Consider the following 15,909-nt stretch of genomic DNA (forward strand, 5'->3'; position numbering starts at 1 on the left):
CAAAACGTGTATTTATAGATATATAGGCTCATTGCGATTGTTGTGATTTAACTAAAATCATATCTAAAAATCTGTTACAAAATAAATAATATCTAAGAGAGAGGACAACAATTTCCACCAGATTGTACTTCAATTCTATCTGTACTAATCGAAATCAGATCACTGACATATTTGTTTACAGAGAGTCACGGCCGTCATGCGTGTCACATTTCAGCAATATGCCCGATGTTGCCAAAATACATAATTCAGAAATGATTTTGTAGTTACAAGCATTATCCTTGTTTATAACGTGTGTAAAATCTTAAATTGCCACGAGTTGTCATTTACTCGTATTGAATATGCATATGTTCAAAAGTGCAGAAATTTGTGCAAATTCTCACCTTTGAGCAGACGTGGGTACCGTGGAAGATGGTGGCGACATCAACTGATGTTGAGGCCTACCGCACACCTCAAACAGCCTCAAACATTTTTCTCCCAACCCTGTGGGTTTGGGTAAGGGTATACATCTAATCCCAGCAATTTGTAATGGATATCGTGAGTGAAAATAGCACAAAGCACGTCTCTTCTCAGGCATCGTTTGACGACGGAAAAAAGTCTGACAAATCTGCAAAGCGTGCCCGGTCTTCTGATTGGATATAACTTACGCATGCGCTAGTTTTGATTGACAGATTGGATTGGTCTATTGCCGTGGTCATCTCCCAACCTATTCCATAACAGGATTCAGGAGGCACGACCGTAGACGTTCCCAATTCAACCCCTCCCAACAGGAAAATCAGGTTCTTTTCGTGGTAGAGGACGAAGAAGATGATTTTCAGCATGAAGCTGTTTAACACGTGGTACGTAGAAAAGCCAGCTCATTTTCGCAAGTTGTCTGTCGCGCTCCTTTGCACCATCGTTCGACAAGGGGACAACATGGTCAGCCTGGATCTACAAGACGCCTACCTTCACATACCCTTCCATCGACAGCATCACCATTACCTACGGTGTATTTACCAAGGTCGTCACTACCAGTGAAAGGTGCTCCTGTTTCGAATTTCTTCGGCATCATGGCTTTTTGCCCGCCTCATAAAGCCCATCAAGAAGTTTCACGTCAGAGGGATCATCCTCAAGTCATTTATAGACGACTGCATCCAGGCCCATACCGACCGGAACATTCTAGTCAAGCATCTCGCCTTCGCGCAGAGTTTACTTCATCATCTCGGTTGGCTAGTCAACACAGAAAAGTCGGAGACCACACCCTCTCGACAACTGCGATTCATCGGAGCTCTTTTTTACACTGATCTCAGGAAGATTTTCTTTCCTCCGGACAGGTGGAAGAAGATACAACGACTCGTGCCATTAGCACTTAGACAGTCTTTACATCTTCGACAATGGTAGCAGTTATCTGATCTTTTCATGTCGGCTCAAGCTCCTTCCCCAAGAGGTTGTCTACAACTACGTCCATTTCAGCTTTTTCTGGGACCTTATCTTCAGATCAACAATCGCACCTTCAGTATCGTCAGACATCAGGACCGCAATGGAAACAACCCTCCACATCAACAATCTCGAATTCAAGGTGGTCATTCAAGTGATCTCCCGCATTGGGCGGAAGTTCTTCAGTCGTAATGACTCATGATCCAGTCTGACAACACCTCAGACGTTTGGTACATCAACAAGATTGGATCCACCAAGTCAGCCTCCCTGCTGGCCCTGATGACTTCTTTCAGTTGATCGATGCGTTGGGCATCCTGCTAGAGCTTGACACATTCAGTGGGTCAGCAACATCATAGCAGACTCCCTTGTCCCATCCAGGTTGACCACCCTCAACAGAATGGCATCTACATTCGATTATCTGCGAGGGGATTTGCCACCTCTACCATCACCCAGAGATCAACCTATTCGCAACCAGGTTCAACACACGACTCCCCAGATTCATCTCTCCAATTCCGGATCAAGAGCCATGGGAGTATGATGCTCTGGACATATAGTGGGAGAATCTCTACGCTTAAGCCTTTCCACTAACAGCTTCTACCACGGATGATTCAGAAGGTTGTTGCCACAACTCAGATACATATGATTTTGATCGCACCTAACTGGCCACAGTTGGTTTACTCATTGGTAGAGCTCGCAAAGGGAAGTCATCATCTGCTTCCTTTTTGAAGTGTCCTTCTCCTTCAAACTCACTCGAGCCTTCTTCATCCTTTCCTGGACATCACACATCTATGCGTCAGGTTCATCTCCAGAAGTCATTTGTAACAAAAGGGTACACAAGCTGAGTAGCGAAGACCATTACTGACCGTACTTCAACCAAAGCTTTGTATGACCATAAATGGAAAGCCTTCTAGGGATACTGCCGTGGCAGGTCTATCACCTCTCATACTACTGCTACTCCACAGCAAGTTGCAGAATATCGTCAGCATCTTCGTTCTACCAGGAAGCTTAAGGGCTCAATGTTATCCACATATCAAGCAGCTCTTAACTTGGTCATCACTACTACAACAGGTGTGAAGATTTCTGTAGTTGCCAAACTCCAAGCTCTTCTCTGCTCTTATAAACTCGCTGACCAGTCGTCCAGATTTCATCCACCTAAGTGGGATTTGAACATTATTCTTCGACACTTGACGTCAGCAGAATACGAACCTCTGGAAACTAAAGACTTCGATCAGATCACTCTCAAAATAGTCTTCCTTCTTGCTTTGGCTACTGCTGTGAGGGTCAGCGAGATACAAGCCTTGGATGTCAACAGGATTCGATTCAAGAAGCACAGCCATGGCAAAGTGCAATTTGGTCTTAATGGGACTTCATTGCGAAGAACCAACTTCTGGGTCAACCAGGTAGACTATTCATCCCGTTTTTGGCCTATATCCTACTCCTTAAGGATCGTGAGGACATCTCACTATGTCCAGTCAGAGCTTTACGCATCTACCTGCTGGTGTCATCGATACTTTGACGATCCCGGAAGAGGTTGTTTATCCCCATCTCACAGATAGTTACCTCAGTGGTCTCCTGAATTGTGTATAGCATGAATAAATAATGGAGAGCCACTCTGTTGTTTATTATTGTACTTTCATGTTCCCAGATTGAGACCTCAATGGAGAGGCAAAAAACTCATCTGTAGAGACAATAGTCTTCCACTATGAAGTCGCCGTAAGGCGTGGACGTTTCAGGGGTGTTCCAAACCCTTACCTGCTCACCTCTGCCTTGAGCACATGATGTCTCAGTTTTGGTTTGAAAATCATCTTATTAATGTTGTTGATTGTTACCTCATCTTGTCTTAGCATACTTCAATCCTGCGGTGGGATTGATAGCTTTGGCAAAGCTTCAACAAAGGGTAACATGAGATGCTAAGCAAATCCACCTTATTTATGTCTTGGGGGGTTTGTCTTGTAGAGCTAATTGACTGGAGACCTCTCCCAGATTGGTTACAAGTCGTGGTTGAATAGGTTTGTTACAACCTTTAATGTAACAATTACTCCTTATGTAATATTGTTTTTACATTGAGGGTTAATATCTTACATAACTTATTGCAAAAGATTCAAACAAAGTCTGATTGGAAATATGGGGTACTTATTGCTATTTTCACATGTTTCATTGCTTTTGCTTGGTTTCTTGTAATTATTCGTAATAAGCGACAGCATGAGAAACTGATTTTGCTCAGGTAAGAGAAGGGCTAATAGAGGGCTATTATAAGAATGGCAGGCTCGTTATTGAGGTCATGCCACCTACTGCTCTGGAAGGTGATGAGCATCAGGTGTCTGCTCCAGTTGCAGATCGGGACTCAAGTGGAACATTGTCATCTGTGGACCAGGGTGCTACCGTCAAGGTCCAAGGTTAACTCAGCCTCAGGGCAATAACGGGGTGACCTGGGCTGTTATAGCGAGTCAACAGGCAAAAGCACATCTTACATTGCTTGGAAAATAAAAGGTTTGACCCACAAACTGTCCAATATGGCTTTGTTTGTTTTTTTATCTCAACATGGCATTTTGCTTTATATGAAACATAGACAATAGAATATGGCTTTAGTGACATTTTTCTAGAATATTAACTTTTTTGTTTACCAGACACAAAAAAGTCCAAGTTCGGGAGGTATTCGGGAGGAATACTGGTTTTGATAAAATATTCACTGGTAATTAAGGTATGTTGTTGATGTTAAATGTGCAGAAATGCTATTCCTATTCTGTTTGATAAAAGTATGTTTGGTTTCAGTAGAGATACGTTATGTGTGTTTACATATATCCAACCGGAGAGATTGACCTGGTATGATAACAAAGATAGGCAAAATGTGGTAGAGGTTTTGCTGTAATTTTTATTGAGTACACTGGAAGACTACCCAGCTGTTTCTATCATTGTACTTGGATTTGTTTGTTTGTTTGTTTGTTGTTTAACGCCAAAATCAGCAATATTCCAGCTCTGAGACAGCGTCCGGTAACTAATCGAGACTGGAGCAAACAATCCAGTGATTGTCAAAATGTCCATTATTTTCTGCCTAAAACTCTGTTAATCGACCATTCTAACAACCCACCTCCATCTACGACTTGGTATTAGGATAGTTAAGGAAATGAGGTTACCTTGTAGAGTATAGATAACCTTTGTACAACAGTAAATCTGATAGAAGTCGGTTAAAAGGGTTTGGGGTCATAAATTTTAGAATTAAACCTACAAATAACAACCAGGTGGTCATTGTAGAGAGGGAATCTAAAAATGATTAGTCATTTGCACATCTAGACAAAGTAACGATCAATTAAATCTGCGAAGTTTCATGAATGTTCGATAAGTATCATTTCATAGTGATTGTCTTAATTTGAAGAAAAATATTATCTGTCACTTCAACCCTTCATGTAAAACTTTTTGGGTTGAAACACAGGTTGCCTACTTCAAAACCACGAGGTCATCATAGAACGATGTCCTATGCGAAGACACACATCACATGTTATACCCGATGACATGATGTTGTGTTCTAGTGCTGTAAAGGGGTATTCTCACTCAGTGCAGTGCAGTGATCCACCGATAAAATCATGAGTCTTTGTCTTCGGACACGAATGTATGACAATCTTAGGGTTGAAACATGTTTAGCACCAACTTCCTCGTGTATATCTCACAGTTACATGACAAATACAGACTAGGGTAATCTGCGACCCAACGTCCAACTGTGAGATAAATGCATAGAGTGAGGTGGGTATGGTTTTAAAAATTTGTAAGTTTTACAGTAAATTGTATATTTACAATACTTATCCTATCTCACACGATCTATGCCCGACGATCCATCATCGCATCACAGTTACACTAGCCTGTCAGCTCCAAAGAAGAGAATGATGGGCAGGCGGTGTCAGGTGATCAGATCATGTACGTCAGTCAGACTGCAAAATAATCGGGTGCCTGACCTGATTTGTTTGGGTGGTCGCCATGGTGATGCAAGGGGTGTTTGTGATCTTAGAAGCTGGAAACTTTGTTTTTGGACGTTTCCACACAAGGATGCTATCTCTTCTTGAGGATATATATATATATATAGGATATATATGAGGATGTATAGTTAACATTAACTACCGTGTAACTGTTTACTATATGAATAAACAAAATTTTAATGTGCCCCATGACGGGGGATACTGATTATGCTATTTTCTTTATTTTTTATGAAATTTTGAATGAGGTCACTCACAGGAAAAAGCCCACTAACACTAGTTTGAAGATTTTTACATTGTACACCTCCACTTATTTGTTATTTCTTGCCATACTTGTATTTTTTTATAAATTAAAATCCAGGTACATCTTGAAAAGTCTTTGTACAAAAACAACAACTTTAAAGGAACAGTACGTCGACCGTTCTGAACCTTTGTTTGTAAACTTACTCGTCTCTTGCTAGTCTTATTCCATTTTTGCTCCAGTGACCACCCCGCCGGTGTAGACTGATCATGTGAAAAGACTTTTCTATTGTTTGTAAACAAACACGCTTATTCTGAAATAAGAACAGACGGGCCTAATGCAAGCCTTTCATTGCTCTGTACATATTGTTTTGCATAATTATTTAAATCTACTACTAAAACTGCGACATTGAGGTGCATGACAATATAGCTTTACACATCAAAGTGACCATATTACTAGCTTTGCCTTCAAGGCTTCGATGACAGGATGTGGAGGATACATATACAAAAGGAAATAGTTTGTCGCTTATTAGGATATTTTCTCAATGAAAGTTGATTAAACATTTCATGATCATCTAAATGTGAAGACTGATCCAAAATGACACAGATGAAAACCACATGAATGGACTGTATAAGATGTTACGATGTGACAGAGGTACAAGCCTGGCTGCAAGGAACCCTGGGTAGGAGAGTGATAGCCTTCATACCACCGTCACACATTTATATTATAACAAAGGCTTTGTTCAACACTGACTTCTGATCTGATCAAGCTGGCAATTAGTATTTTGCAACTCATCCGTAAGCGAAACACACAAGCTTTCTCTTTTTTTGGCCTCTTTTAAAAAACAAAACTGAAGCCATTTTACTCCACACAGCGCTTCCGTTGTTGATTTCACTTTGTGGAGCTCTATTGTTTTGGTTTGAGAATTGAATCAGGCATGTGACATGCTCGGAAATTATTTCAAGTACTGTCTCTTTCAAGACAGAATAAATACACATGGGAGTGAAAACTGGTTGGCAGCTCAGCATTCAGAATATTAAGAAATAATTAAAACATCATTGTAAATTATGGCGATACATTACTGGACCATCTGTCACATATTTATAATAGTATATTTTGCCAGGTACCGCAACAGTACTCCCTCCTCAGCTACAAGAAGCATGATTCCCAGAATGCCTCCAGCGGATACATCTCACCCACACTTACCCAACCTCTACGAACTGGAGCACAGGTGAGTCATTGTCATCTTTCATACCCAGACCTGTCGACCCTCCTGCATTTTGCGTAAGTCTCACATAATTTGGTGAAATCTCCCACTCTCCCACATGAGAGAATATTTTCCTGCAAAACAGCATTTATCATTAATTTCAAAATACACCTCCATTGTAGCGCTAGAAAGTCCACTAGTCCTTACAATGATAATTACCGGTAATAGCAAAACCCTTGATAATGAGAAATTTTCTACTAGTTCTTATGATACCTTAACTATTGGTCAGTTTGACAAGGACTACAGGACCAGTGCCAATTTCTAACGCTGCATTGTCCTGCAAATAAAAACAAAGAACAGGAAGTTTATAATTACAAATTCTATGAGTAAGTTTTCTGATTAAGTCAGTATGCATACATGCAACTGATACCTTCCGATCTGTCTGGCAGGCTCCCAGATTAGCGACCCTTTTCATGGTTACGTGCCGGGGGCCTTTGCCCCGGATGGGCAAATTACTTTGTCACGTAATCAACTAAAGAATTTATTTATTTAAACTGTAAAGAAAACTCAGATACTTCGAACAGGTGCCTGAAGGGTTGAATATGAAATGAATAATCAGCCGAGAACTTATCACTTTCTGAAATGATATGTTCTCTTCATTTTCTTAGCGTATTTATTCCTCCATAATTTAATAACATAGATATGTATGGCAGCCTAGTTATACATGACTTTATTGGTTATCAGATTTGTCAGAAACTTTGTTAAATATACCTCAAAGTTACACCATTAAACTCTCTGAAATGTAAACAAATATGACCAGCAAGCACCGTCTCCTGAAACAACATTATTGTGAAGTAAGTGGAATAATGTGAACATTTGCTACAAACTTCGTTTGCAGTGCATTTGTCAAGATGCCAATGAAGTTCTGTTTGTTTGTTGTTTAACCCACACTCAGCAATATTCCAGCTATATGACAGTGGTCTGTACATAATCAAGCCTGGACCTGAGAATCCAGTGATTGATATCATGAGCATTGACCCACACAGTTGGGATACGATGACATGCATGAACCGAGTCAGCGAGCCTGACCAACTGATCCCGTTAGTCACGTCATACGACCAATTCTAACCCGGATCTTCACGGGGACAATTATACGTCATTCTTGGCGTATTGAAGATGCAAAATTGGGTATTGTGTGGGCTTGGAGGTCTACTAGTTCATCAAACAAAAGTACAAAGTGTTTAGCGATGAGGAAAGAATGGATAAAGTGATGTCAGCAAGGAGGAAAAAGGGAAACAGACTGGACATGCCGTTTTGTGTTTCTTGCATTTTGAGCCATCTGTCTATGAGAGAGATCAACACAAACTCATCGAACATGATTACGAAAATAAATTTTGCATTCATTGTTACATATATTGTTTGTTTGTTTAACACCATACTCAGCAATATTCCCACTATATGATGGTGGTCTGTAAATAATTGAGTCTGAACCAGACAATCCAGTGATTGACATCATGATCATCGATCTACACAACTAGGATAGGATGACATGCATCAACCAAGGCAGCTAGCCTGACCCCCAGTCCCATTTGTCGCCTTTTATGGCAAGCATGGGTTGCTGAAGACCTATTCTGACCCAGATCTTCAATAGTCCATTGTTGTATATAATTCATGACTTCACTCATACAACAATTACAGAGGACCATGCACATTGATCAGATTACATGCTAAGGTTATATGTTTCGCACAATTTTGGGCCTACCTTTAGAATACAGTACCACAAACTTTTCAAACACGTGACAATATACCTTATGACGTAATTTGTAGTATTTAGTTACCAGTCACACCTGCAAAAAAATAGCCTGTGACGTCAGGGGTCATCGAGTGTGAATAAGCTCCTCCCAGTGATCTATCATCTCTACACGCAATGTCATTGAATACACCCAGCGATGTTGAGTGTTTTGAATATTTGTCACTAAATATAGCCTGCGTGGTGCATTTTATAGCAAGTTTTTTGTAATTCAAGTGGCTAAAATGATGATAAATGGGAATTAATACAAGTATTATATTTTCGATTCATTCATTTTCATTAGTATGCACAGCAATGCAGTTTATTAGGTAATATTATTTTGGGGCTGAACACATCCAAATGTCGCCGGTGTTAGGGAAGGTTACCCCGAACTCTATATCACCCTGCGATCCCCTATATGATTAATCACCCCTTTACGATCATCAGGGTATATGGTACCTGTTAAGTGGCTATTACTGAAGGGTTAGGATTAGGGTTAGGTACCCATTTAGTGGCTATTATTGACTCTATAGCTGTTCCTAATATTCTTCCCACAAAAACGTCGAGAAAGAAACAGGATGAAATGGTTCAGTGTCAAATATTTTGGCTTTTTGAAAATGGAACATTCAAGCAAGGCACTTTCACCAGCTACATTTATTCAGTACTGATTCAAAAGCAAACTCACCCTTGTGTCGTCACTAGCCATGCTTATGCTTCCCTCGTTCCTTACAATTATCCACATTATCCTTACAGTGTTCCTTACCACACTTTTCTGTCACAAAAATCTCCTGACGAATTATTAAATCCCATGTCATTCAGACGTCTGACTCCTGACGCCAAGAGCCAGTTCAGTTCTCGCCATATTGGCTCATTCCTCGCCACACGGTATCTTGTAGATTACGGAATGGGATGAGTATGCCAAATGCCATCGGGATTACTAGTAAGTGACCGTAGACTAAAGTAACCTACCCGTAACCTTTGTAAGTGTCCGTCACCTATTCGACCCTTTTCATTCAGTTCCGTAATGGCATAGGCATGACTAGATAAATTTGCACTTAGTTTCACAGGACGTAGCTCAGTTGGTGAGCTTTCGAGCTAACAATCCGAAGGTTGCGAGTTCGCGTCCGAGGGATTCTAACAAAAACTGTTTGCTCGTCTTCGAGACACGTGGCCTACGGCAGAGATCGTCCTCACAAGAAGTTGTGGTATTGTATTTTACAGGTGCTCCCAATTTTGGTGTACATAAATTCACATATTCAGTTCACAGTCTTGCATACTTGAATTCCTTGTCTGATTCTGCAGGAAAGATCTCTGATATTTTATTCACAAAACATGCAGGATGAACCTATCTATATTTTTTAGGAATCCTGAGTCCCCCAAAACCAGTATACTACTCAACACAAACCTCAAAAGCATTGAGAAAAAGGATGCGATGGCAAGCTACAAGGAACACTGCGAACAAACGTCAATGTTTGAATCCTCAAAGGGTTTCCTTGTACCAAATCCGTCAAATGTAGGCACCACTTGCAGGGTATCGCTGCTACAAAATTGTCATGTGCCGGGGTATCCAAATCCATTCTAAACCCAATTCCGACCTCAAATATGTTCGAATCCTCAAAGGGTTTGCTTGTACCAACTCAATAAAAAAATAGTCACCGGACATCGCCACTATAAAATTTGAGTGTCCCAAATATTAATCAAATATTACCACCAAGCAGTGTTACTTTTAGCATGCCACCAAGACAAGAACAAACTATAGGATGCATATGGCACACTAACTTCATGTAAACTTGCAATAGTTTCTGTCAACAACTTTACAAGATATGATCTTAAAGTAAAAAGTAAAATTTTGGTGAAAAAAATGATCAAAATCAAAATCCATTATGGTCGCATCTAAAAAAGATATCCATAATCGGCTCACAGGGTTTGATGTATTATGTATGGAGACAATTCTCAGAAAGTTTGAAATCATTTCATGCAGTGGGTTCAGATTTGAAGACATATACCCCAAAAACCATGTGAAAACCTTGAATCCAATATGGCTGCCAAACCACGTGATCAATGACCAATGAAAAAAAATATCAAGCAACCAAAGCAGCAGACACATCCAAACTTTGAAAGTAATCGGACAAGCAGTTGCGAAGCAATAGGGCAAACTATAGCTTCCAAAATTACTTGTTTTTCAGTTATCTACCCTTGGTCTTTGGGCCTACAGCCTTGGGTTTTTGTTTGTACCTAGAACTCAACTGTCTACATACACATTCAAAATGTCAACAGAATTGAGCCAGTGGTTACTTTGCCAGCTCTGGTAGATGAATTGGCGGAATAATAATAATAATAATAATAATAATAATAATAATAATAATATAGGGCTTCAAGCCTTTCAGCCCTAATTACTAAAAAAATATCGAAAAAATTTAGATATAGAAAGGAAACTTTTGTGTACACCATTAAATTTGTATCAGGGTTCGAAATTATTAGTGCCATCATGCCAAGGGCACACCTAAAACTGTAATGGCACGGTGAATTCCTTACCTCCGTGCACCTATGGCACACTTAAATTATCAATGAAAGTGACTGATGAGTATTTCTGTTGATAATCATGACTCGTATGTAAAAATAATTTTTATTAATATGTGCAAAATATTTTCATGTTTTTAATCAAGGTGCTCATGCAATTTGATTCACCTTGAGATGTAAGACCTTTTTATCAGACTATAGGACTTGATTACCGATCAGGTCTTCTTGACTGGGTGCCACCATTTTGTTTGATACAAAGGCAAGTTATAGGAGAGGTGGAATCTGATTGGTCCATAGGAGAGGCTCAGAAGGGACATGACTCATAATAACCACTGGTAGCGCTACGATCGAGCCCAGAAATTACAGCCTAGTTCGGCAAGGGTGGACTCTGGACTTTTAAAATCAGTTAACTCCCTTGCTTCGGGGAGATGGGAAACATCCTGAGACAAAGTTTCCACCTTTTAAGCATCATTTGCCCAAACACCCTGAGTATCAGCATGGTGACCACCTTGCCAATTTGGTCATGCACCCCCGAATCTCGTGCAGCTTTCCTTACGAGTGCTGATCACTTGACCCGTGCTGCCTCATCATTGTCTTTCTTTTCGCCTCACACTGGAGATGTACTTGTTTTGGGAGAATATTTTTGGGCCTTTTTTTCTCAAATTCATAAGGAGTTTGGTGTACTTTCACGCAAAACAGATGGGCAAGGATGAACCTAAACGTCCGGCAGGGGTGTATGCAAACCATTGTTCAGATGTAATGATTGTTCACACCTATCATCGGAGGCATTCAATGACTACCTAAAGAAATCCCCAAAAGGAATAATTTGGTCTGTCAGCGCCTAAAAAGCCAAAATGTATTACTAAGACCAGTGTTAGTCCGTCCATGAAGTCAACCCTGGCTATGAATACTACGCTTTCAGTTTAAGAGGACGCTGTCTCCTTCAGCTTTTTGGAAGAGGAGATTCCCACCAGTTCCTCTGCTTCAACTATTACAAGCACAATCTCCACTGGTATAAACTCCCAGGCCAAGCATACGTCGGATACACGTATGGTTCTGGCTACTAGCTTAGACCGGTCTACTACAGGTCCATCGACAGAGATCACACTCAGACCTATTCCCTCGACTTTGACCAGTCAAGATGCAGGGATCAGTCTATCCAGGTTGTAACCACCGCAACGAATGTCGCATTGACCTTGAATACTATATCTACTTTGTCATCCGGACGTGATAGGAGTTGTAAGCTATTGCGATCTACTACGCACGATCGACGTCACTCCCGAAGTAGACATTCGACAGAGTCGCTCTCCAAGGGTCTACATTCATGTGAAGGGTCAATATTGAACTCTCTAGATCGACCCTATATTGGACAACATTCTACAGGTTGACATTCGTGTGAAGGGTCGATATCGTACTCTCAATATCAACTCTTTAAGGGTTGACATTCTACAGGTCGACATTTAGTCGTACATTTAGTTCTACTGATCGTACTGCTACTAAGGGTTCCGACACAGCATCCAGGAGTCGACATTCAAAGGGTCGAGATTCCAAGGGTTGACATTCTGATCATTGCCCTCAACCTAGATCGTCTCGAGAAAGGACTACAATGTTGCCAACAATGGACCAACCTTCGAAGCAGATAACCCTCGGTCAACAAGATTTAAACCTCAGACTCTTCAGATCTTTGGATCAATCCTTTGATGATAAACATAGTCATTCAAGTTCTCCAGAACAGCATTGACATCAGGGACAATCTTACTCGACTGACTCACATTGGAGGGAAAGCGAATGGAATCGGATCCATCGACAGCTCATCGATACCAGCCTACGCAATGCTACCCGTATCCTGCTCCGGATAGACATGAAGACCACAGATATCGACCCTACCTCAATACTCTTTGATGCGGGATCACTATAGACATGCTCTATCTCCCCATTGACCTCGCAGGGTAGACGTGAGTCGACTTTCTTCTCATTCACATTCCGAGTCCTGAGTGACACGCATCCAGACCAAGCGCCAGACAAGTCACAGCCAGGTTGAACCTTCAATGATTCTTCCCTGGATCGTGGATGCAGCCATGGCCTCCTCCCCAGAGCTGGACGGGAATATCTCTTCCATCGCCCTTTAGCGCTCCTCTACTACATCTATTATTGAAGATAGAGATCTTATGTACTTAGATGCCACCGTCAGAAGGACTCTACCCTTATTATCTACTATCTTATCGGCCACGGACACTATAGGCATGTCAATACAACAGGCCAAGACTTCAGAAGAAGCTTACGTCAGAAGGACAGTTCACTTAACACAAACTAAATTCAAGGACATCATAGCTCTTTTCACTCACCATCAGGTCTTTTGAACTATTGTCCGTTGAATGCACACCACAAGGTCACACTCTACCAGATGCCCTGGGTGCCGTTGTACAAAGCAACCTTAGCACTAAGACTGTCGTAAGTCTATGTTAAGGTATGGGAGTTACGATCACCTTAGCGCTAAGATCGCTTTGTACAACGACGCCCAGGCCATTGCCCTACCTATTCGACAATGCGATTCAGGAGGTGGCTCAGGAGGTCACCAAAGAGGCTCTTCTTCAAGTGTCGGTGTATCTACTTAAACTCCATTGACAACACTTTTGAAGGGCAACAGAGGAAAGATCGCGAACATCCTCAGTTCAACCCATCCCATCTGGACCTCCGCAACCTGGCAGAAGACCAGGTTACCTTCAACGCCCAAGGCAGGCGATCCCTCCTCCAAGTGATTCCCTCCGTCTCCAGGACGACTGGGAACTTTCTCCCCCAGCTGTACCTGTAACTCTTACACCAGTAGGCGGAAGACTAGGTCTATTTACAGCCAGTCAGACATTACTGAATGATCCCTATGTATCCCAGATCCTGAGGGAAGGATACAGGCTGCCGCTCACAGGATCCCCGGCGACATCGTTTACGCCACGCCAGAGGGTGTATCCGACCAGGCAACTTACTATACCACAGGACACCATAGGTACCTTGATATCCAAGAATGCCCTAGAGTGTTTAGGACCCTGTCCCAGAACCCCGGGGTTCTACTCCCCAATATTTTTAGTTGTGAAAAAAGACAGCAAGAAATTTTGCATGATTTTCAACATGAGAAACTGGCTCATTTTCGCATGACGTCTGTCGTGCTCCTTTGCACCATCATTCGACAAGGGGACCACATGGTCAGCCTGGATAAACAAGACGCCTACCTACACGTACCCATCCATCGAGAGCACTGCTAATACCTCCGGTTCATTTTCCAAGGTCGTCACTACCAGTGGAAAGTGCTCCAATTTGGAATTTCTTCAGCCACGTGGCTTAATTTTTACCCGCCTTACGAAGCCCATCACAAGTTTCTATACATCAGAGGAATCGTCTTCGAGTCATTCATAAAAGACTGCATCCAGGCTCAAGCCGACCGGAATGTTCTACTCAAGCATCTCGCCTTCACCAACTAGATTGGCAAGTAAATGTAGAAAAGTTAGAAACAACACCCTCTCGACAACTGTAATTCATTGGAGCCCCTTTCGACACAGATGGAAGAAGATACAAAGACTCCTGATGCTGGCACTCAGAGTCTACATCTTCGACAATGGCAGCTGCTGCTCGGTCTCCTAAGGTCGGCTCAAGCTCTCACCGAGAGAGGTCGACTTCAATTACCGCCAATTCAGTGTTTTCTTAAACCGGATTGATGATTGTCGAGTTCTGATTCGCCTCCCATTGTGCCTGTACACACCTTTGCAATGGTGACTAACCAAGATGAATCTTTGCTCAGGAGTTCCCCTGGAACCCTTTCTACCAACGCTTCACTTGTTCGTGGATGCAACGACAGTGGGTTTGGGAGCACACCTGCAGAATCAAACCTCCACATCAACAGTCTCGAATTCAAGGTGGTCATTCTAGCAATCTCTCATTGGGCAGAGGTACTATAATCAACTCGACTTATGATACAGTAGGACAACGCCTCAGTTGTGTGGTACATCAACAAAATGTGATCTACCAAATCAGCCTCCCTACCATCACTAACGATGGACTTTTCACCTGTTCAACACTCTGGACATGTCGGGACATGTTGGGAGTAAAAAATGTCATAGCAGACTACAGCTACAAGCCCTTTTACGCTCTTATAAACTTGCCGATCAGTCTTCGAGATTTCGTCCAACCAAATTGGATCCTCCGACACTTGACGTCAGCAGAATACGAACCACTAGCAGAGAAAGACCTCGAGCAGCTTGCTCTCAAAACAGGCTTCCTCTTAGCTTTGGCTACTGCTGTGAGGGTCAGCGAGATACATGCCTTGGATGTTAACAGGATTGTATTTGAGAGGCACAACCATGGAAAAGTCCTTATAGGTCTGCGATCAGATTTCATCGCCAAGAACCTACTCCCAGGGCAACCGGACAGGCTGTTTACCATCCCGTCTGTTGCTTCTATTCTACATCCTGAGGATATCGAGGACATCTCGCTGTGTCCAGTTTAAGCCTTGCACATCTACCTGCAGGCTTCATCGACCTTTCGACAATCCCTGAAGAAATTGTTCATCCCCATCTCCCAGATGGTTTCCGAGTATTTTGAGTATTTCATTATTGAGAGCCTTATTTGTTTCTTATACGAAATCAGGATCCCAGATCGAGGCTTCAATGGAGAGGCAAATAACTCATCTGTAGAGACATTAGTCTTTCACTACAAAATCACCGAAAGGTGAGGCCGTTTCAGTGCTGTCCCAAACCTTTACCTGCTCACCTCTGCCATGAGCATG

At 41.9% G+C, this 15,909-nt stretch overlaps 1 protein-coding gene across 2 annotated transcripts in view; it reads left to right on the forward strand.

Moving 5' to 3' along the window:
- LOC139470382 (cilia- and flagella-associated protein 221-like) overlaps window positions 1-15,909 on the forward strand; it is a 219,124-nt gene that overhangs the window by 142,137 nt on the left and 61,078 nt on the right. For both annotated transcript variants that reach the window (XM_071252801.1, XM_071252802.1), the window contains exon 16: window positions 6,743-6,850. In XM_071252801.1, the coding sequence (XP_071108902.1) occupies window positions 6,743-6,850 (108 nt within the window). The remainder of the gene's footprint in view (window positions 1-6,742; window positions 6,851-15,909) is intronic.

Source organism: Haliotis cracherodii, unplaced genomic scaffold (assembly GCF_022045235.1).
Source record: "Haliotis cracherodii isolate W230 unplaced genomic scaffold, xgHalCrac1.p SCAF_20, whole genome shotgun sequence".
Classification (NCBI taxonomy): Eukaryota; Metazoa; Mollusca; class Gastropoda; order Lepetellida; family Haliotidae; genus Haliotis; species Haliotis cracherodii.